The sequence below is a fragment of the Clinocottus analis genome, unplaced genomic scaffold (assembly GCF_023055335.1).
Source record: "Clinocottus analis isolate CAN_PGR_092001 unplaced genomic scaffold, fCliAna1.0.p SCAF_11, whole genome shotgun sequence".
Classification (NCBI taxonomy): domain Eukaryota; kingdom Metazoa; phylum Chordata; class Actinopteri; order Perciformes; family Cottidae; genus Clinocottus; species Clinocottus analis.
The window spans coordinates 13,064,987-13,089,708 of NW_027175832.1; the positions used below are offsets into that span (position 1 = coordinate 13,064,987).

The following is a 24,722-nucleotide window of genomic DNA, read 5'->3' on the forward strand; positions in this document are numbered from 1 at the left end:
CTTGCACTTGCGCCAGATTATTTTGGCATTTCCGTGCTTGCACTTCAGGCCAGCGACTGCCGCTTACACCACCTTACCACACTGTCCTACCTGGACTTGATTCCTGCCCTGCAAACCATCTGCTGTCATTTCAATTAAAACTCATTCCTTTACCTACCCTGCTGTCTCCGCTCTTGGGTCCTACCTCAACCCCCCGTAACAGTTAGCAGGTTACGCTTACACTTGCACGACTAGCTGATCTCTGTGAGATCTTTTCTGCTGTTGCTGCTGCGGGAGGCATTGACAAAAAACTGCGATCAAGTCGCATAGTTTTCAGCTGGCTTCAAAGTATTAACAGGAAGTTATGGAATAAAATTAGGGCTGTGAAATGCTTAACATTTTTAATCAGATTAATCACAGGTTTCTGTGGATTAATCATGATTAATCACATATTACCGATATTCTCGGTATATTTCTGTAAAACCAAAGATTCATGATACATTGCCATTTATACATTGGGCTGCTGTTGTAAACAATGCAACTACAGGCCGTAAGGTGAACCCTGTTATCGTTTCATCCCGCTCCACAGTCGTACATCTACACTATTTTTAGCTCGTAAAGTTGTGCTAAACTACCAAAAAAAAAAGTTTGTCGCTGAAATTCCAGTTGATTATTGATGCGGCAATGTTTTTGCCGAACTAGTTTCTTCAGCGCGTAACAGGGTATTCGTCACAAGTGGAGGTGACACGGTGGTCAGTGTTGCCAGATTGGTGATGGCGTAGTATCGTACCAAAGACTCAACATGGTTGTAATTTGAGGATAATTATCGTGCATCTGGCAACCCCGAGATCGGTCGACCAATGACAGTTCTCTCGACAGTCAGTTTGCGCAAGAAGATGAACGTAAGATACCGTTTCCACAACTTCTAAGGGCGTAATAACTAGTTTGTGAAAGACCCAGAGAAACACAAATATCCAACGAGGCAAAATCCCGGACGTTTTGGAATCCCTGCCGGACACATTTTTTAGGTCTCGGAAAGAGGACATGTCCGGGAAAAAGAGGACGTCTGCTCACCCAGGTAACTCTCATTACTCACAAAAGTCCCGTGATCCTCTGTCAGCGCCACATGATCCGTAGCAGCCAAGTCATTTTCTGTTTTGTTCTTTCCAGCTTTATACAGCCCGTGTATTTGTGTCATGATTGTGTGTCTTTGTGGCGCTTTGATGCTCGGGTCCCCCGTTGCCACTCGCAAAACCCCTTATCCTCAACAATATTAATTCTGCAACTGTGCTACTCAGCATGTCACAGGCAGACTTAGTGAGGGGTCTTTGTTGTTCAGTGAGGCTGGTTTGACGCATTCCTCTTGAACTTCCCTCTCCGACCAATGCATGCTGCACGTTGAGATGTTACTTAAGGCTGGTTGTGCTGGTGAAAGGACAACGTCTTCCCGAGTGAACATCTGACATCTACGTCTGACTGCATTAGAGCAGAAATAGTTCAATAGGTATATTAGAAGCTCATTCTGCTCATGCGTCATAGCGCGTTAACGCATTATTTTTCACAGCTCTAAATAAAATACTTCCTGTTAGTTCCGATATGTAGTCTACTTGTAGTTTTCAGTTAATGTTTGAATTTATTCATATGTGATTATAAATATACATTCATGTAGAAATGTGTGTGTCGCTGCATCCTTTGTTATGTCTGCATGTGAAATACATTACTACTGGTTTTGATGTTTGTTATATAAATATGATTTTTGTATTATAAACCACAAAAAAATATGTTTTTAGATTAAACCTGAGACTAATAGTCAACAATCGTGCGTTACAACTACACATAAAAATAGGATTTTTGACAACACGTGGCGTTTGCGGTCAGATCTAAGAGCCATTCAGCTCTCTGATGTGGCGACAGCCAGGCGTTTCCCATCATGCACTGCAGCATGCTCCAGATTCTGCTCGCATCCATAGGGAAACATCGTAGAAGCAATATCGTGAGTGCTGTAATATATAGATATGCAATGTATATTTATATTTTTCTACTGTGAAATGCTATGTTAAGAATGTGGACTGAATGTTTGTATTGTCTTTGTTTGCAGTTGTCACCAGCAGGATTGAAGAAAGTAGTAATGTTAATGGGTGAAACTTCCTACGATCTCTTATCTTCATTGACTGCGGTTTAACTCTGTTTAGTCCAGAGTTTCAACACACTGCAGAAGAACACTACAGTAGCAACAATAAGCTATTTATTTTCCCAAATATTTTTTTGCACAGATTTGCATTGTTCTAACAAAGTGATTGCACATTTTATTATGTTTAGTCTGAATCTGGTTTACAAAAAAGTGATTGCTATTTTTTTTTTATTTAAAAAAACAGCGATGGAGGAGTCACAAAAGTTATTTCAAATAAAAAAAAAGCATGGGACAGTTTGTTACAATTTTGTTGGCGAGGTGGAGCATGAACATTTTTCTTCCTCAAGTGGAGCGTGACAAAAAAGTTTGAGAACCACGGCATTACATTATGTACATTATGCTTATCTTTGTTACACTAAGTGTACATTGCGCATAGCTACGGGCCTAACCCCCGCCAATGAGATGTTAAGTTGGTGTAAAATGACCAATTCCAGTGCAAATAAACTCACAACTATTTATTTTGTTTACCAAGTGAATAATGAAATAAAAGGGGTGTTTTATTGTCCAACAAATACATCGCTGTAATGGTACCACGAGTGAAAGAAAGAGATGCACCTGACCAATTTAGTAGTCACGTGCATGAATCTATTACCATTTCACTAAGAATACTGTTGATACTACAAATTACTTGGTTTAGCACACAAACTCAGATTTTGCTATTCGGCCCACTTGCTAAAATATATGGAGTTGGGGACACTCAATTTCAGTGGACAGAAAGTACTTAAAAATCACATACCTAGCCAAAATTTACCCAAATACCAATGACAGCCGCAACAGGTGCAAACTATCACCCGCCAACCATACGTATGTTTTGGTCATGCTCAAAATTAAAAGCGTTCTGGGATAAAATTTGACACATCTGGGACGGTACTCGGCATAACACTAAACCCGGATCTCCTTACAGCTCTATTTGGAATACAACCGCTGGAAGTAGTTGATCTGCCGTCCAGATGACAACGCATCCTGGCCCTAACGACACTCTTAGCGAGACGCCTCATACTACTCAGGTGGAAACACATTCTCCCGCCCTCACATAATTGGTTAACTGAGATCATAAATATTCTAAAACTCGAAAAAATCAGATTCTCACTCAAAGACTTTAGTGACTCCTTCAAAGGGACTTGGGAACCTTTCATAAAGTACTTAAACGATGCTGAAATTGAAAAAGTTAACTGACAGATCAATAAAAAAAGATTTAAAAATAATAAATCACATACAGTAAAATTTGGGTTATACGTCTCAACTTTTTTCCTCAACTTTGACCCGTGCGGTTTAAATATTGGCGCGGCTATTCTTTGGTGTGCCTGCATCGGGAGGTCAGAGCATGGCGGCCAGCGAAATAAAGGAGATACAAGTAAGAGCAGTAAGGAAAATGAGGAATTAGTGGCCTCAGAGTGTGGACAAACTGTTGACGACACATATGACAACTCTTGTTGAGCAATTGGAAAATAAGTACACAGCAAACACTTCCTTGGGGCTGGAAATATTTAAAACCCATATGGAGAAAAATTCTATCAATACAAGAGGGGATTCTTTACCGGTTTTTGTCCTATGGTAGGATTTTACTCTGACCTTGTTTATGAAAAATACAGACATATTTGTTTAACTATAATTAGTTATCATTATATAAAATAGTCCTATGAACCGAGGATATACTGGCACACAGCTGGAAGTAAACTATTATAGTCACTGTGAATGCTTCTGTAAATGTAAAGGTATTTTGCAAGCCTGCATTGAGTAGTCAGCAAACAACCTAAAAAATGTTCATAGTTAACCGAGCTAAATGAAGCATGTGGCCGTGGAGCGGGTTTGCGCTCAGCTGCGGAGGGGACGGAGCGAGGGAGTGGTTCAGGGAACAGGTGCGAGGTATGAGAGGTAATCAGCCTCAACTGCGCCTAATCTGTGTCTTGCTTCTCTCCCCAATATAAGCAGTAGTAGCAGCAGTGGAACGGGAGAGCGGGACATGGCTTCGACACGGTGCAGCGCACGGAAATAAAGAACATTAACAATCACACTGGTATCGTGTTGCCCTCTTTTGTGCCTGCCAGGACTCACAAAGTAACCCGGACTCCTTACAAAGCGCTAGTACACCTCAACACAACCCGAGACTGGGCTGGCAAGGGGAATAATGAGCTAGCGTTCGGCCTATGAGCAGTGTTTAGTGTTTCATTGTATTATCATGTTATTGTAGAACAATGAACTTACCGATCAGCGGAGCTACACAGAACAGGATAGCCAGCAGAGCTCCAGTGCTGATACCCACAGGCAGAAAGATGGCTGCCGCTGAGCAGCTCAGCAGTGAGCCGACGCCCTCGCAGGAACACACTTGAATTGTGAGGGTGGCTGTGCTGCTCCGGGCGGGGTAACCGCTGTCTTCAACTACAACAGGAAGGACATACACATCCTGCAACCGCTGCTGGAAGCCCGTACGCCGAGACACAATGCCAGCGGTGTTGTCTGGAAACCAACAGAGGGTGATGTTAGATAATGGTAGTCCCTGATAGAAACTATGTTCACTGTCACTGCTGGGAAAATATGTTTCAAATGTTAATACCCACATCCCTAACGATGATGTTGTCTGTTGTCTGCATCATTTCATATTTTAGAAACATTTACTAACCTTTACCCAGCCTGAAACATCCATCACCTCATACCTCAAACTCCCAGTTTGATTCATGGACCAGAAGAAAGGTTTGCCTAGTTAAAGGCTCAAATATAATTGGCTTGCTTCTAAAGTAAAACTCAATGAGTTGAATGAAGTATTTGCCCCACTGACATGTTCTAAACATTACCATCATTTAATGCAAAATAATAAATATTACAAATCGTGTCACATTTTTCAGTAAGTAGCTATAAATTCATCCATTTGAATTCCAATAATAAACCTTAGAAGATTCCATTCCCCAGAAGACATCTCGTTGTGCTAAAAATATATCCTATTTGTTGGTTTTCTGGCCATTGATCTATGCTGAGCCATGTGATCCACCACATCTCAAAAGAGGAAAACTACATCACAGGATAAAGCAGGTTCAACTTAATGAGAAGACAAAAATACAAAAGCCATGGCCAGTGTTCAAGTTTAATTTACAGATGTACTTTAGAAAGTGCACAAGTTGGAGACGAGCAGTTTGCGGTCTGATTATTTTACTGTTGAGTAAAATCTACGTTTTTTTGCCACGATTCTTTGTGGCTTTTGGCTGCTGCGGCAGTGTTGCTTTTTGCTTGTATTCTTTTTCTATATTTTTCGTACTTAATTAAGATTGTGGTTTGCTCCTTTGTTGTAAAATACGTTGCTCTCGGCGGCTTCTTCATGGTGCAGGATTGGTCAAACGGAGTTAACTCCGCCCCTTATGTGCACGAGCACAGATCTAGATGAGACACTCCTGGGTTGACTTGACGAGTTGATAACCGGCTTCGTGAGACCAAAAATCAAGACCGCAGACGTCTGGCTAAGTGCAGCTGGACAACTGAGAGAAACCCGGGTATTTTAACCCAGCTTTTTGTTCGTGAGACAGGCCTGAAGTGTGTTTTGAGTAAATAACTTAATAAAAAATGTAATTTAATTTTGAACTTTATCCTGATTGTTTTTCCTTTTTTTTTTTTTTTAGATTTGATTATGTTATTCTCATGTCTTCTTAACAGCCCTTCATTATAATACGAGGCATGAAAAACCCTAACTTTTCAGCGAAACCAAAATAGGTGACCTACGTAAATCGTGTAGATTCAATGACTTTATTTTTTGAGGGGGGGGGGGGTGTTTATATTCAGTGAACTGCGAACAGATGCGCGTGCCAGAAGGGAGCGCGAGTGCATGGTAATATAATATTTGATGGTACATCTAAGTTAATATCCTTCTCACCTTTTTCACACCTGACCCGTTTTCATGCCTGTAATACAGTGTGTATACATTCACTAAAGTATAGCCTGTTAAAAAGCGACGAGCCATTCACATTTATCCAAAGTGACTTACATTGTTGCTCAATACACCGTAGACACAGCATTGGGCAGCACACCATGGAGGAGTGTGAACAAACCAAATGCTGCTGAGTATTTTAAAATCTCTGCTGAATTATTCAAATTCAACTGTGCAATACTGTGACTTTTACTGCTGCATTCATACTGTACATTTCAAGAAATAGGCTTATTTTATTCTTAGTTATCTATTCTTGCATCACCGTTGGTGAATGTGTAATGGTACAGTGGTCCACTGTTGGATAGGTATGCAAATAAAAACACACACACACACACATGCGCTCCAGTTATCCTTCGTGGCTGCAGGCCTATGTGTCTGAGTCTATCAGACTTGATGCTAACTGTCTGTACACACATGCAACAATATAACAATGCTTGTTGGTGAGGTGTTCATGGGAAAACATCAAATGTAAGTGTTGGGTATGTAAAAGCTAAACAAAAAGCTGAACAATATTATTATTGAACATGAGCAAAGAAAAGGTCAAGTGTTTTCTTTTTCTTTTAATAGTACATTTTCTGTAACCAAATGATAAAATATTAAAAAAAGAACAAAAAAAGCAGTAATGAAGCTCATCACTGGCGGGTAAACAGAAGCGCTTGGAGACAGAAGCTGAGAGGCAGAGAGCTTTGTGAGGATGCTTGAGGACGACTGTTTTTTCCATTGTTCCACATGATCATTCTAAATGTGGACATGCTGTTCAACTAGCTGCAGAAGAGGAACGTTAACCCTGTTTTTATTAATGGACTGGTCCAGGGGTTTCACAGACAGCGTTAAAAACATTAGATAAATAACTATATGTATAATACAACAGTATAAATGTAATACTATTTACTACTAGCTGATGAAGCTTTTGTTGTTAGAAAGATGAATTGCTCACCTCCAACAGTCTGTAAAAGCCTAAATGGGCCTATTCATCAAAGAGAATGATTATGATAGAAAACATCACAATGATATGTTTAAATATTTTAAAAGGTAAAAGATCACACGTTCTATCAGAACGACTTTCATAAATATAGCTTTATTGCAAATTTAAGTTGATGGATCTTTTACAGATATGTGATACCATCCTGATCCAGGCCGAGGAGAGATTCTTCTTCACCCAGCTCCTCCTCAGTCGCAAAAAGAGCAAAGTTTCTTTATAAATAATCTGTCAGAAAAATATGTAGGTTTTCTCACCAACCTGATTGGCTGTTTCCCCAACAAACAAGGTTCAGAGGAGCATCTTAAAATATAAACTTTTCTATTAGACTATATCTATATCTATATATATATATATACATATATATATATATATATGTATATATATATATATAGATATATATATATCTATATATATATATCTATATATATATATATATATATCTATATATATATATCTATATATATATATATATATATATATATATATATATATATATATATATATATATATATATATATACATAGATATATATAGATATATACATAGATATATATAGATATATACATAGATATATATATAGTTTTTCACAGCTAAATAACGCGTTAACTCGCTATGCTATGATTAAATTACAGGATTAATGCGTTCATTTTTTTAACGCATGCGCAGAATGAGATTCTAATATACCTATTGAACTATTTCCGCTCTAATGCAGCTAGACGTAGATGTCAGATGTTCACTCGGGAAGACGTTGATGTTTCACCAGCACAACAAGCTTAAGTAACATCTCAACGCGAAGCATGCGTTGGTCGGCGAGGGGCGTTTAAGTTGAATGTGTTAAACAAGCCTCACTGAACAACAAAGACCCCTCACTAAGTCTGCCTGTGACAAGCTGAGTAGCACAGTTGCGGAATTAATATTGTTGAGGTTCACCAAAGTGTTGCGAGTGGCAACGGGGGACCCGAGCATCAAAGCACCGCAAAGATGCACAATCATGACAAAAATCCACCAACTGTATAATGCTGAAAAGAACAAAATGGAAAATGACTTTACTGCTACGGATCATGTGGCGCTGACAGGATCACTGGACTTTTGTGAGTAATGACAATTACCTGGTGACCAGACGTCCTCTTTTTTTTCCCCGTACATGTCTTTTTTTCCAGACCTAAGAAATGCGTCTGGGATTTTGCCCCGTTGGATATTTGTGTTTCTCTGAGTCTTTCACAAACTAGTTTTTACGCTCTTACAAGTTTTGTGAACGGTATCTCCATTACGATCTCCCTTCTTGCGCGAGCTCTGACTGTAAAGAGAACTGTCATTGCTCGACCGATCTCAGGTTTGCCAGATGAACGATAATTATCCTCCAAATACAACCATTTTGAGCCTTTGGTACGATACTACGACATCACCAATCTGGCAACACTGAGCACTTTGTCACCTCCACTTGCGACGAATATCCTGTACGCTCTGAAGAAACTAGTTTGGCATAAAACATCGCCACATCAATATTCAACTGTAATTTCAGCAACAAACTTTTTTTTTGGTAGTTTAGCACGATTTTTTTATGAGCTGAAGATCGTGTAGATCAGAGGTCGCCAACACGGTGTCCGCGGGCACCTTGTCGCCCGCAGGGACCACGAGAGTCGCCCGCGAGATGTGTTCTAAAAGAAATATATTTTTTTTTAAAATCGTCAAAAAAAGTTATCAACCGACCATGGTCGCGTTAAAACTCTGCTCTGTATTACAAGCAGCACACACACGAACACGGCGCACACATGTGAGCACACACCCGGGCGCGCACACACACACACACACACACACGGAGGGAGAGGGAGAGAGAAAGAATATGCTGCGTGCTTTTCAATGAGATTTGCTGCTTTAAGCGAACACTATTTTAAGCTAACAGCTATCAGTTAGCCAGTCAGTTAATCAGTCAGCCATTTAAAACAAAAACAAAAACAGAAAGAAAGATAATCATAAAAGTATAAAACAAAAAAAGTCCAAAATCAGGCCAAACTCATTTAGGAGAACTTTAAAGCTTACGAATGCATCATTTCAAGGTAAAAAATCATGCTAAAAGTGCTTTTTTTCTTGGCGGACCTGAAAACTTTACATTACACACTATGTCATCTTCATTTACTCTTAACCAGTAACACATAGACTGATATTTACACATTTGAGCAAAATTTAACATTATATTTGTTTATTAACTCAAATTCAAATAGCTCTAGTAGTTGCAGAGACACACCCATTTTAGTTTGGGCATGTCATTTTTAAGCAGAAACCTAAAAAGAGGCTCGGTGTTTAATTTTACCTAGTTTTCTGTAATGTTTAATGGAGTGTAATGTGTATGCTCTGCATGTTCTGTTACATTGAGAAAATATTTGGAAAAATAAAATATTCCGAAAAAAATAGGTGAAAATACACATTCACATAATTTCACGACCGTTAGCCCGGTCGGGTTTTGATGTCTCCCTGTTTACCCTGCATCTCCCCCCTTGTTCTCTGTGTGTGCCGTGGGCATGGCGTTCAACACCTGCTGGGCTCATCGCCAAAACCTGTCAGCAATCTTCTCATCAATCCCTCTTCCCTCTTCTTGTCAAATACTCCGGCTTCCCTCTCACCTTTGCTAGATTATTTTGCCATTTCAGTGGTAGTGTGACTATTGGACGCTTAGAGTCCTTTCAATGACTAGAGTAATCTTGTGGCTTGTATTGACTTTTTACTAACCCCTGTTCCCTGAGCCTAGGATTCCAGTGTCTGCACTTCAGTCCAACCACCACCGCTCGCTCTTCCTGCATTCACCTCCTGCTCTACAAATCACAAGTGTCCTTTGAATAAAAATCCATTGCCTACCTTCCTTACCTTGTGTCTGCACTTGCGTTTAGCCTAAACCAAACCGTAACACATACAACCGTAAAGGAATGTGTTTTCACCTTTTTAGTTGATATAACAAGCAACTAAACAGGTCTTTACACATTCACCATTTATGGAGCAACATTATAATTCATTTATAGTTGCGTTCAGGCCAACTTGGAAAATGTGTGTGTAGGGCACAATAATGAATCTAGCTAGTTAGCAAACGAGAAACAGAATATAACCACCTGTAGCCTTTGAGAATGAGAGTTGCGTGAATGAAGTTGTTAAAGTGACAGTATAAGCCATGGGTGTCCAAACTATGGCTTGCGGCCTATTTCTTATTGGCCTACCACAGATTCTAAAGCTGTAATGGAGACAAAGTTCAGCAAACAGCAGCTAGCCTGCTAGCTTAACAATTGTATTTTTGCCGTCCGAACAAAACACGAGAAAATGCCTCATTAGCAGCTACGAGGTCACTCACAGTGCGACATGGAAACCTCTGAGACGAGACTTCATAACACAGAGCACAGCTAACTTAAAGCAAAGCTGAACGTGGACCTCCTCTTTGAGGTTGGGTTGCTGGCAGTTGCAGCTTCGCGCTGCAGCGGTTTTATTCCCTGAAGTCAAATATTAACCCATTTTGAAAGGGAAGGACTGACCTCTTCATGAGCTGAATGACCATTTATGGTTAGCAGACCTGACCTCGAGTTGATCTTATCATCAATCTCACACTGAACAGCAAGAGCAGGTAGTAGCACAACCTCACGCACACATGAAAGCATGCTGTGTGAAGCTCTCTTTGAGACACAACTACGTAACGTCATTGCTGCGCTCTTCCCTACGCTGTCTGACATCAAAACAAGCTTTTCCAGAGGTCAACCTTTGTGCTAAAATGATGAAATATGTGTCTGCCATCATATCTCATGACAGAACTCAGTCAGCACTTCCAAGATCTTTCTGGATTGAGTAAGAAATCCAGCTGTTCTCAACCTTCTTATGTGAAGAGAATCTGCAACTAGAACAGATGGAGATGCAGTGTAATGATTCTCTGAAGAATCAGCATCAGCTTCTCTCCCTACCCAACTTCTACCGGAGCTTGGAAAAGGCCAAGTTTCCTCTTTTTTAAATATTAAATTTAATGTATAAAAAAGAGAATACATAGATAGTGGTTGAAATAAATGAACTGATTAATTACATGATTTTTCTGCGATTAATCACATTATGCGTCAAATTTAATAATGAAGTGAAAACTAGTATATTGCATGCTTTTATTTTAAAGTAATGTTATCAGAACAATATAACAGGCACTCTGGAGCAACAACAAGTTAACATGCATACATATATAGTTTATAAATCTTTTTTTTCTTTCTGAACAGGTACTGTTCAGTAGTAAGGGTCCCTATGAGAGACAAGCCACTTCTTATTTGGTCTGTATAAATTTCGAACCCAAGCACCCCCTCATTCTTCTATTACAATTCCATATAGATAACTGTATTATAGTTATGGGGTGCTACATAAATAGAGGCACCGCTGGGATTCCAATAGTTGTTAGTGTCCGACCACAGACAACTATGGTGGGGAAGTGAGAAGAAAAACACCACCCTTTGTTTTGACTTTGAAAATTAAATAATACCAAAAAAAGGATTTAATTCGGTAATTAGTTAGCTAACTACTGCACTGTTGCAAAGGCGAAGGCATTGACCGTTTGGATGCCATACTGGTCAAGGATGTGGGGGAGAACATAGAGGTGGCTTTCATCGAAGACACCCTGCAAACGATAAAAGCTCTGGGACAGGTGACGGTCAGAGGAAGGATGTTTGACCCTCAGAGTCGAGGCCTGACTGTATTATGTGAAAGCAGAGAGGTGGTCAAGAGTGCAGCCATCCCCTGGACGTGTTGCCAGAAGGAAGTGTTTCACCATGGAGGATTTTTGGACCCTCTGAGGAAAAAGTCTGCCCTGATGTCCCACTCAAGCATGAGGCAGAGGAAACAACACAAGGTCCTGCTTTTCCCCTCCGAGAAGCCAGAAGCTATTATTAGAGCCGTTGGAGAGATCATGCAAAGAACACCAAGACCTACAGGTGACTGTCACTCGTATCGGAGGTTGCGGATTTTCTCTGGAGTGTGTGTGTGTGCTGGATCTTTCTGAAAAGACACCTTGCAACACCATATCAATCCCGGTACTTGCCTTGGTGTGCCCAGATCCCTGTTGTTCTGACAACATTCCTATTCTGGTTGGCACCAATGTCCGCAAGGTCAGACCCTTTACGTCGAGGGAGGAAGTTGCAGGTACTCTCAGATCCCTGAGAGTAGGTCTGGCAGAGCTTCCAGTCCCCCCCTTACCTGTCACTCTGCAGAGAAAACCTGTAGAGAGCCCAGTAGCTGAAGTGAAGTGGTTTGGCCCTGGGCCCCTTGTCATTCGTGCTGGCTAAAGTTAACGAGCAACACCGTTTGACAGATAGTATTCTTATCACAGAACGTGCGTCCTCACCTGTTCCTCCCCACCCCCTCCCCCCAAGTGTGTTTGTATAGCCCACTGTCTTATTCTCAAAAATGATTGACAAGAACAAGTTCCTTGCTTCCATGTTGTTGCGGAATGAGTCTAGAAAGGCCATCTCCATCCCTCAAGGTACAATGCTTGCCCACTTATATGTAGTGGATATGGTGACCCAGGTACCAAGTCACAAATCCGAGTCAGCCTCAAATATTGATGTCACGGTTTGATTTTGGAGATTCCCCCATTCCCACAGCTTATGAAGACAAACTAAGACAGAAACTCTCAGAAGTCCAATGTTTTCTCCTCTGCTGAATTGGACGTTGGATTAGCCAAGAGGGGGGAACATCGTATACGGCTGACTGATGATACCCCCTTTAGGGAAAGATCGCGCCGCATATCGCTCACTGACCTAGACGACCTTTGACGCCACCTTCAAGAACTTCTGGCGGCCAGGCTAGTAACGGAATCTAGAAGCCCCAATGGTTAAAGAGAAAACTGCCTTCATATGTCCACCGGGATTTTATCAGTTTGAGAGGATGCTGCTGGTCTATTATAATTGTGTTAAGTATTAATCATCAAATTAAGGGGTGGGCTGAAAGCCTGATTAATTAAGAGTTTGATTTATGTTATTTGTAGTTTTGTTCCCGAAAGAGGAAATATGAGTTGTTAAGTAAACTATTTTTTTTTAAACCAGAACCTGGTGTCTGTGGTCTTATAGTTCAGTTCAGTTTTTCTTCCTCAGTGAGAAAAGTCCAGCCTGAGTTGGCTTGAACAAATGCACTGAACATCTTCTGATGTGGGAAAAGTTCTATTTGAGAGAAGAGTAAAGATCCTGACGTGATACTGGCTTAAAGTGCTCTTCCCCGCGGGGTCAAGAGCTTTGCGCATGTGCAATTAACTTTTAATCTGGATGCGGAGCCTGCTGGTAGACTGCCCGTCTGTTGCAGCACTTGCTGCTTGCTGCAGCACTCAATGCTCATTGAGAACAAAAGCTCCACAACAATACGTGCTTTCACGTCAGGCTTAATTCGTAACCTGTTGGTGAGGGAATGGAAGCGTGCGCGCACCTACATAAATCGCCTTCAAAATAAAAGAAGTGTCGAGGTATTTTATTCACAGCTGCACCTTATTTATTTATTTATTTATTTTTCATGTTTGATTGACCTCATGCGGGCCGGGCTGGGAGAGCCGTAAGACGCCCAGTTCTGAACTACGCTGTCTGGGGGAGATTGAAAGTGATAAGCCCCTCCCAATGCGAAAAAAAACATGCAAAAATAAATAGTTAACGCCGTTCAAGTATTGCAAGATTAATTTTGCGTTAACGCGTTAATCTGCCCTGTCCTAACATATACTTTTTTTTTTTTAAATTGATGTACAAGTATAATTGACCTCATTTGATTTATTTCGCGATGTACCTCACCTGTGCAGCCCAGGCTTTCATATATTTTTCTGTTTGTGCCCATCGGTGAAAAAAGTTTGGATACCCCTGCTATAAGCAATATGTTCTAAGAAAAATAAATTCAGTAGCAGACTAAAACAGCCTGCAGAAAGCAGTACGTTTCTGGTCGTAGGGTTTTTGAAGATCTGAAAGGAGAGGGATACCCTGTGTGTCCAAGTGTGCAACAAATATGTCCAATATTTTACTCTCTCGCTCTCTCTCTCTCTCTCTCTCTCTCAGCTCAGTTTTTGTTCACTACCAGCTCTAAAGGTAAACGCTCCACTATGTTCATTAGCTAGTCCCTAACCATCTTTTTGCTTGTTGCCAGTAGTGCTCAGTGGGCTTTTAGAGCTTTTTTCAGGGGAAACAGTTGCTCGCTGCTGCTGAAAACAATGCTTTGATAATGATGAGTGAACCACCGCCTCTCTATGAAGAGACAGACAAAAAGAAGCTCTCGGTTTATCACTTAAAGTGACTACTAAATTGTTGTATTTACATCTCCATGTAATATATTGTATTTATGAAGATCTATATTTTAAAGTACTTTACACATAAAAGAAAATGGAATGTTGTAACATGTAACCTTTTTTGCTTACTTCCAAAATCGCGAACCGTAAAGTTCCTGTTGCGAAGCTCTTTGGGGGACTTAAAGAAGAACCTCTGGCCAACAGAAGGAAGGTCCTTGTCCACAGCGCTGACTGTCTGAATCACCTGGTTAGGAAACAGAGAAGGAATCTGCTTAAACATTGAATAGAGTAACTGTAAAGATACATTTTGGCTGGTGAATTCAAAATGACCTGCAGGAAAGATTTAAGGGTGGAACATGAAACTGTTACTTCCTTTCCTTGCTCTAATCTGAAGGTTCATGTTATGTTTTAATGCACACGGTAACTGATAAAAAATATATGCAACACCCACTTGATCTGAATACGGATATATAAATGACTTTCATTGATCATAGGAGGTTATGACTAGAACGTGAGGTAACCCAGATCTCAAAATGATCTTTGTTATCCAGGTCAACCGTTCAAGAAATAAATGTGTTTAGTATTTGCTAAGATTTGAATCAGCACATCATTTGCAGCAGACCCAGTTTAGTTTACCTGTCCCACTCTGGAGTTTTCACAGACGAAGGTATCTGAAGGAAACGCCAGCTCAGGAGGGAACTCGTTTACATCCAGGACGTTGACTGCCACTGCCATTTTAGTGTACAGCAGAGGGTTGTCTGTAATAACATACACACCGTACACACGTACCACACACATGTCTTAATACAATATACTGACAATCTATCAGTGTGACCAGCTGTGTTCTGGCCTGTTATTTTAAATATCAGCTTTGGCCACTAGGTAGAGCCAGATACAAGGTGTGTGTGTGTGTGTGTGTGTGTGTGTGTGTGTGTGTGTGTGTGTGTGTGTGTGTGTGTGTGTGTGTGTGTGCGTGTGTGTGCGTGTGTGTGCGTGCGCGAGAGAGACGATCTTGTTTTCTGCTTTATAACTGAGTGAGAGGATTTATATTGTTGCTCTAATGAGGACGGTTGGTAGATTTGTGACTCAGCAGTCCTTTGCCTCTTCAATAAGCGTAGCGGGGAATCCGAGTCTGGATAAGTAAAGCTGCTTGCTCAAATTCACTCAATTTAGTCTTGAGTGTGGGAAAGCAGCAAGACAAAGCCTTTGGCAATGAAAGCAGATGGCACAAAGTTGATGCCTTGCTGAAATTTGATTGGCTGTTTATCGAGTACTATCCACAGCTCTTCATGTATTCACTTACAAATACTTTCACATGATAGCGATCTGCAGCAATGAGTCCTAAAACCAAGTTATGAGTCACGTCCAGTTCCCTCATATGTGTGTTTTAGTGGCGGTCCGTTAAGGCATTCTCTGGTGGCTTAAACAGAATCACAAAGTTATAACATTTTTTTTCTTCTTCTTATAATCAAAGCTATAGCCATTACAGCACAGCTACATTGCAGCGTTGCACAGCTACATGTGCAGGATGTCAGGGCCGCAATTTTGTTGGATAGATTTGGACAACATGCATTGTTGTTGACACTTTTTGCCCCCAGTCCGCCGATATAATATACAACAGTAAAAACCCCTGTGGTGAATTTTCAAGCTTTTATATGTCTTTAAAAAAGATGGTTGTTAACTAAATCAGACAACTTAACATCATCACAAATGTGATCGTGGTTATCCAATACTGACAGTTAGTGCCCTTCGGCATCTGATACAGGAAACTAACTCCAACGTAAACCCACCCGTGTCATCATCAGACGGTCACCGCAACTGAAGTAGCATAGAGTCCACACTGCGTGGCTGAATGGGTCAAATTAACACACTGACTTTCAACCAGGAGACGGCTGTTCATGTCGTTAGTTCCTTGTAGTCATGTGACTCATTTGTCACTCATTATTTATATAAGTCATCAGTCACTCAGTAGTCATGTGACTCGTTAATTCACAGTTCACGTGAGTTGTGAACGTTTCTAACACGCTCTTTTCCTTAACATAGCTAAATTACTGTGAAGATTGAATTTTGAAAATACACTGTGTATACGTTCAAAAACTGATACCAGAGCGGAATTTGGAGCATTGTAGTTTAAAGTTTAGGGAACGGACCAAGTGTTCTCATGATTCTCATGATTTCAGCCATAATGTTTGTGAAGATGAAGGTATCACAAATGTTGTTTGCCAGAGAAATTCTTTTTGAAATAATCCCAAATCCTTGGAATAATCCCATTGTCGTGTTATCGAGTTTTTATGAGTGTGATGCTAAATTACTGTTGGACTACAAAAATATGTTATCCTTCAGCCCTCTATGGCAGCAAGCATCCAATTCAGATTCAATGCCTTGCCCAATGACAAATCACTTATTAATTAGTGGATAACCCTGGAACCTAAGAACTTTATATTGATTAACTGTTCGTTAAGGAACTAGACGTGCAAACACAATGGTGTGGACCTTACAAAAGTTTATAAACTAAAATCCCATTTTGAAGTTAGTTAAATAATGGGTGTTATGTGGCTGCAGGTTAAACAATTTGGTTTATTCATGAGAGACTGTCCCTGTGAATGTTAAAGTAGAGCACAGCACTGGACTATGAGACATTAATACACACCAATTAGTGGATAATGCGTCATTTCACCAGAAAGGATTTTTGGAAATTTGTACCGTTGTCAGAAACAATCTCCTTCACTTGGCCTTGTCTGCAGATAAATCATCAAAGTGTAGAAATGCAGGAGTCTGTATCCATTGAGTAGGCCATCTCTCGGTGTATGGCTTTGCAAGCGAGGCACGTAAACAGGGCTCCGTACCTTTTCACTTTGCTGCCGCCACACTTGTCTACTATGGGACCAAAGTAGTGCAGTCCAGTATGGGTAAATGGTGGCAAGTCAGGTGTTATCCTGTGTATTACGTAGGTCCGACATTTGTGCTATTGATGTGGACCTATTTGGACCTCTCAGCCAGTGTCCCTCTTGAATGAACTTTCAGTGGAGTTGAGTCCAGTCTTTATGTGGCGCCATTGGGATTTGTGTGTCAGATCCTGAATAGTGGTCACTCTGTTAGCCACATAGCTTTGAAACCTTCTTGCGTCATTTTGGATGCATTTTAAGACGGCAGTCATGTCGGTCCAAAAAACAGAGTCATTGAGGGTTGACTCAAGCTCTCTCTTCAGCATCCTGTCTATCCTAGCAGTGAGGACTGGACTGGCAAGCGCCAGCCTTGGGAATGTCACCACCTTTAAAGGTGCAACTCGTGCCTTCCCAATCATGTGAGCTAGTCCACTGTCACTGGTAGATTTCAATGCTGACTGTCAAGTAATCTCGCTTACTTGCATCGCAGAAGTGGTGCATCTCTGCTCTAGTAACTTCGAAATCTGGTGGCCTAATGCAGCTCCTGATTCTTAGGCTGGAAATCAGTTTAACATTTTTCAGCCACTTCTTCCGTCTATCTGTGTAAGCAGTTGGTATCGATTCATCCCATCCACAATTTAGCTCGCACAGGTCCTGCAGTATTCCTTTTCCTATCAGCATGACTGGTGCTATGAACCCGAGAGGATCGTATACTGTGTTCCAAATGCTTCTGCGGGTGACTGATGGTTGTTTTGGGGTGATCAAGAAGAAGATTGTGTCTAACTCAATGTCCAATCGCATGCCACGTGACCTTTCTATGGGCAGTTTATCTTTGTCGAGGTCTAGATCTTTTACCACTTTTTTCTTCTCTATAGCTGGAACAGAGGCAAGGACTGCATAACTTTTAATGGTCCATTTTTTTTATTTAAATCCACCTGTGGCGCATACTGATCTGAGCTCTTTTACCAGACAGATTGCTTGGCTCTCGCTTGGGACAGATTTGAGACAGTTGTCAACATAAAAGTTGTGACGACGGGTGTTGAGGACTTTAGTACTACACTTTCCTTAATTTTCATCAGCTGTCCACTTTATTCTGAAATTGGCACAGCTCAGTGATGAGACTGCTCTAAAGAGAGGCAACGTCATCCGGTACTCTGCTAGCGGTTGTTTGGTGTTGCTGTCTGGCCATCACAGGAATCTGAGGAAGTCCACGTTTAGGTATTCTTACTTGATGAAACATTCCTTTTATGTGCCCATCACTGCTACTGGTTCCTGTCGGAATCTGACGAGTACACCCAACAAGGTGTTTGTAAGGTCAGGACCCTGCAACAGTTCACGATTTAGGGAAGTTCCTTGGAATGGAAAGGTACAATTGAATACCATTCGGATTGTCTTTTCTCTTTTGTGGTAGATACCATGGTGAGTAATGTACCACAGTCTTCCATCTTTCCAGGGGCGTTGTTCCTCTGGCACTCTTTTTGCGTGACCTTTTCTCAAGACATCACTCATGAAGCCATTATAGAGTCTTTCCGAAAGGCTTCATCTTTATGGAATCTGCGAGCAAGGCCTAATGCTCTTTGCTTTTTGTTACATAGTTCATAGTGACCTTCTTTCTTTTTGACTGAGCTGTTCATCACATGCAAGAATTTCTTGTCTTCAAATGAGTGTTCTTGTTTTTCATGAGGACAACTCTGAGAAGTCCTGCTTGTATTGATGTATAATGAGCTCTTCCAGATGGTTCCTGACAAAGGAAACTAATCTCCTTACCCTATCTCTAAGGCTGAGCCCTACAGAGGAAACTCATCTCCTTACCCTATCTTTAAGGCTGAGCCCGGCACACCCTACAGAGGAAACTAATTGCAACCACATGTAGCGTTCTTTCGGTCACGACCAAAAGTTTGTGACCATAGGCGTCTTGCCACAAAAGAGCTTTTTAAATACCTTAGAAGCCTTCGCCAGGGATACGGTTGTTGAACCAAACTGATACTGCATAAAAAGGTGGTCCTTGTCTGCCTTCAAGTGGATGTGATATTAGCATTATTCCAAAGGTAACTACTAATATATCCATCTGCTGATGGTGAAATCTGGAAGTGACCTTATAATTGATCTGTATCCATGTGAATAAAACAAGTCTGCACAGTTATTGTCGTGATTAACAGGTCTGAAGTTGTAAAAGCTGCTGTACTTGTATCTGAATCCTTGTTCTCATGTTGTCAGTCCATTTAAGACCAAAGCATTACTGTATAAGAATCCTTGTGTGTGTGTGCGTGTGTTGGAAGAAAAACCTATTTATGCTGTGTTATTCAGACTTCTCATTGAACTGTCTGTTTAATCTTACACACAAACTTGGCAGGTCTCCCGATAGCCATGAGACTGAGGAATTTGTAGGTTTCTGTCTAAAAGAACATGTAGTTCCATTGTTATCATATGACCATTTCTTGCAAACCACTCTATGGGATGACGGGGGGAAAGCTTAATGATTAGGCCGAAGACGTCATGAGGGTTTTTGTTAGTGGGCCATCATGTGTATTTAAGAGGTCGTCCTTTGAGAAATCGTTGAGCAGACAAACACTAAAAGTGTCTGATCTTGTTACCTGTCTGTAGAATTCCATGTTTACTCCTTCAGGTTCTTTGTAAGAAGTTTTCATAATAAGCTGTGGAAGTATTATTTCTGCATTGTGGAATACTTACTGACTTTGGTTGCCACTACAGTGATATTGTACTGAACAGCTGTCTCTCTGTCCAGGTATTCATTAATGGAAACGGTCCCTTCAACAGTGTCAATGTCAAAACAGCTGTCGGACTCTCTCTGCCATTCCAAGGAATACCTGCAGAGATAAGAGAGGTCCACATGAGAGGAAAACAAGTTATAGTGCTGGGCTGGAGCTCAGATCTGAGACTGGCTCCCACTCCCACAGGCAGCCAGCTAACGCTACAGGGACCACAAATACTCGGTGTCTACCAGTGGCAGTCGGCCAATAGGCGATCTCACTTTTGAATTTTTTTACAGACTCTTGATGTTTGTAATAAACCTGGTTCAGCTTTAGAATGTACAAATTGTTAAATCTTAAGTCTTTTTTTGTTCGAGCCACCAAAAAAAAGAAACAAATACATATTTATAATATTATTCGTTTTATAATTATATGATATAATACTATTATGAATATTAAATTATACAAATTGTCAATATTTGTGTTATTGAGATATAAAGTATACCCAGTAATATTTGTAAAATAGGATATCTGCGCATACCTGCTTGTCTTCTCTGCTAGTGCATGTTTCTGCTGCATTGTGCATGTGCTGGGGTCAGAATCATTTGGCCTAAGTAAGAAGGGTCTAATAAGCAGTTTAGTCAATCACTGATTAAATAAATAAATGACTAACATACAATTTAGCCAATTGGCGCCCTAAAAATGATTCACCGTGGGGCCATTTTAATTTGGCCCTAGGGTGCGCCTTCTCCTCTCTCGTTCTTATCAGGGCTAGTGTCTTGAGGTGCCATTATAACAACATGACAATGGCTAGTGACAGCACGAGCCGTCAGGGCTTTCTAAGCCTCCTCTGGTGGCCTAAACAGAATCGCAAAGTTATAGTTTTTTAATATAAAAAATACATAAATATTTTTTTCTATTTTTTATAATTAAAATGTGTCATTATTTTTGCTGTGCTGGCCCTCTCCAGGTACATTTCCTCTGATGCTATACGGCGCGACCGGCTCTAGATGGGCTTGGAAAGTCTCAAGCCGAAGGTGCTATAAAGCGCCTGTGCCCGGACATCGCCACTTCCCGGGGCCGTGGATTATGTGCTTGCGGTTCCTTCTATTCCCACCTCACCCACGTCGCATTGCCAGGGCAGGGATCGGCCCATAAAAAGGGCGTCAGGGGTCTGCGGCAATGTCGGGAACCAACCGACCCGTCTTGAAACACAGACCAAGGAGTCTAAAGACGCCCTACTGGCCACTCTTGTCATTAAGCTCCTTAGCCGCTGCTCTCCCCATTTAGACTTTATTAAAAAATAAATGTATGTTATAACTATGTTTTGATTAGTGAAACTAAGCATCATTGTGATTTCATTTGTTTAGAATGAGCTTCATATCTGCATTGGGAGCAGGTCCCCTTGACAGAGTCCATGTTGTACCGCCATGTTTCTACAGCAGCCCAGAATGGAAAAACTGAACACTGAGAGAGACTTTGGTGTTACTAAAGACCTGAAGTCCTATGACACTTAAGTTACGAGGGAGTGAAAGGTTATCTCCAACTTCAGAACTAGATGCCACTAAATACTACATACTGCTCTTTTAAGAACAGTTTGCTTGGTGAAACTAGGTTTTGAGATTTGCTTAACTCTTCACTAAGTCTGAACTTGGGAAGTGCTGGTCCAGCGAGCCCATGACTAATACTACCAAAAGGCTCAAACTAAATCTAGACTATGCATCTCACTGAAACAACAAACAGTGTTAGTTTTCCTTGTGTTTTCCTTTTTTGACAGGGACTGCACAGTACGTGCAACAGGGTGAATGTCAATGTTCCCAATTACTTATGTAATCCTTGTTACCTGACAGCACTGCTGCTAGCATCCAGGTCTTGAGCCGTCACAGAGCCAATGATGGTACCTGGAGAGGTGTCCTCATACACGTCCATGGTGTAGGATGGCTTAGTAAATACAGGAGGCTCATCCATGTCCAAAACATTCACCTTGACTGTCGCTAAGTCCTTGAGGGGCCCCAGGTGGAGGAAACGGTGATCCAGCTGTGTGTTAGACACTTCAACCTTAAAGGTGTATGACTTCTTTGCCTCATAGTCGAGAGTCTGCAAAAACACAAAAATAAAGTAATGAAGAGACATGGAGAGAAGGAAGCTATAGGACAAGAGAGCTTATAATGTATTGCTATTGATATGTGGAAACTCTTGCACTGTGTTTCAATAGGAAACATCAAGCCCGCCAAGGCAAATTTGTAATTTTGGGCGATACAAAATAAACAGATTCAAATAAATTGAATTATTATTAGAACACTTCCTTTGTTATGCAGATGATGCTCAATTATAATTATTATAAGCTTGCGAAACTTCAAGCATGACATAAATACATAAAAACCTGGATGACCTGCACTTTTCTGGACCACTGTTTACTGTTTTTTTGTTTTCTTTAATGTCTTTTTTTACATTTATCTTTTGCTTAAAAAAACTAACTAATATTAATTTGTAATTACGTATGAAAAGCAGAAATTAAAGCTGAGTCAGATTCTTTCTCAGGCAAAACTGAAATTATTTTTACTTAGCTCAGAACACCTCAGAAATTAAACTTGATGGCAATGCCATCAAGTTTCTCTTGATGGCATTGCTCTGGTATCCAGCACCACCATAAAGAATCTCGGCGTTATCTTCCCACGTAAAACAAATTTCAAAGACTGCCTTTTTCCACCTACGTAACATTTAAAAAATCGGGCACATCTTGATCCGGACCTATGACCAATTGATAATTGCAAATTATTAAATGTTGAGTGTTTACATTTTAACCGGCACAACTTTTCCAGAATTTACAACACTCGTTCAGCAGTGGTCCAGGAAACACACCGAGCAATTACATGCATGTAAATCACATCATCATTTGTATTTTATTGGTAATTTACATATTTCTATATATATATATATATTAGGGCTGGGCAAGTTAACGCGTTAATATCGTGTTAACTTTTCAATCAATTAACGGCGTTAATTATTTAATCATGCGTAAACTGCATTTTTTTATTTTAAAAAAAGTAAAAAAATTTGGGGCTTTTACTTTGAAGGCGATAACTTACTTCCACCCTCGAGCTTTCGTAGCATTACCGGACTATTTGCCGACTTGAGCCAGACGCGAAAGCACATATTGTTCTGTAGTTTCTGTCCTTAACGAGCAACGCGCGAGCGAGTCGCCTCTCAAAGCTTCACAATGTGGTCACAATTAATTACTACTTAACAGTACATATATATATATATATATATATATATATATATATATATATATATATATATATATATATATACTTGTTGTTGCTCCAGAGTGCTATTATATTGTTCTGGTAACATTACTTTAAAATAAAAGCTGCAATACACTAGTTTTTTACTCCATTGTTGAATTTGGCGCATAATGCGATTAATCGCAGAAAAATCATGCGATTAATCGAGATTGATTTTTTCCAATTTTGCCTTATATTTTTTCAACTTCGCCCAGCCCTAATATATATATATATATATTATGGAAAATATATGTATATTAGGCTGGGCATGTCGGAAAAAATTCATCGCGATTAATCGCATTATGTGCCAAATTCAACAACGAAGTAAAAAACTAGTGTATTGCATGCTTTTATTTTAAAGTAATGTTATCAGAACAATATAAAAGCACTCTGGAGCAACAACAAGTTAACATACATACATATAGTTTATTTATTTATTTATTGAACAGGTACCATTAAGTAATAAGGGTCCCTGTGAGGGACAAACCACTCCTTCTTCTGTCAGTTTTTCTTCTTTAGTGAAAAAAGTCCAGTCTGTGTTGGCTTGAACAAGTGCATTGAACATCTTGTGATGTGAGGAAAGTTCTCCTCTTTGAGAGAAGAGTAAAGAAAGTGCTCTGCATGGATCAGACTGCGGGGTCAGGAGCTTTGCGCATGCGCGATTAACTTTCAATCTGGACACGGAACCTGCCGGTACTTGTAGCCGGTACTTGAAGAGGGACAATGGATGTGACTGGAGGATAACCCTCGACTGGGCCCTGATGGCAAAGAACTTTATGCACAACGTCTATGGCTACAGTCCCTACCACCTGGTATTTGGACAGAACCTAAATTGACCTTCTGTTCTCACTAATAAGCCGCCAGCTCTAAACGGTACTAATATGAGTACTTGGATAGCCCAGCATATTACAACATTACATACTGCAAGAAGAGCGTTTACAGAAGCTGAGTGTTCTGAAAGGATCCAGATAGCCCTTTGTAAACAACTACGGCCCTTTCATGACCAATACGAAACAGGAGACAAAGTCTACTTCAAACGGGTGGATTGTACAGAATAGAAAGGTCCAGGTGTGGTCATCGGCCAAGATGGTGTGGGGATATTTGTGAGGCATGGAGGCACTTACGTTCACATACATCACTCCAGGCTTCGAAAAGTAGATAACCCACAAGCAGTGCTGGTAGAAAGGAACATTCAGCTGGAAGCGACTGAACATCCTACCACATTACCAAAACCGGGCTTTAATGGGAATAACTATGACACTGAAAACGAAAGAGAGGAGGAGACACCTACAAATGGTGATTATAACAGCGAACCCTCTCACACAACAAGACAGCCAGAAGGAGATAACCATGTTCAATCTGACGCATCACAGAACAACTCAACCATAACCTGTGAAGACCTAAGTCTGAAAACTGGACATATAGTCACATACACAAATAGTGAGTGGCCAAGCATGCACGGGAAAAATCCTCTGAAGGGCAGGAGAAACTACTGGAACATACAAATACTGGTATA

The 24,722-nt window shown here is 40.6% G+C and overlaps 1 protein-coding gene across 1 annotated transcript in view; it reads right to left on the reverse strand.

The window, feature by feature from the left end:
* Positions 1-24,722, reverse strand: part of LOC137803514 (cadherin-12-like) — a 50,023-nt gene that overhangs the window by 8,345 nt on the left and 16,956 nt on the right. Inside the window, exons 7-11 of the mRNA XM_068602019.1 lie at positions 21,763-22,016; positions 19,900-20,036; positions 14,960-15,081; positions 14,453-14,567; positions 4,376-4,627 (exon numbers count right to left, since the gene is read on the reverse strand). Coding sequence (XP_068458120.1) covers positions 4,376-4,627; positions 14,453-14,567; positions 14,960-15,081; positions 19,900-20,036; positions 21,763-22,016 — 880 coding nt within the window. The remainder of the gene's footprint in view (positions 1-4,375; positions 4,628-14,452; positions 14,568-14,959; positions 15,082-19,899; positions 20,037-21,762; positions 22,017-24,722) is intronic.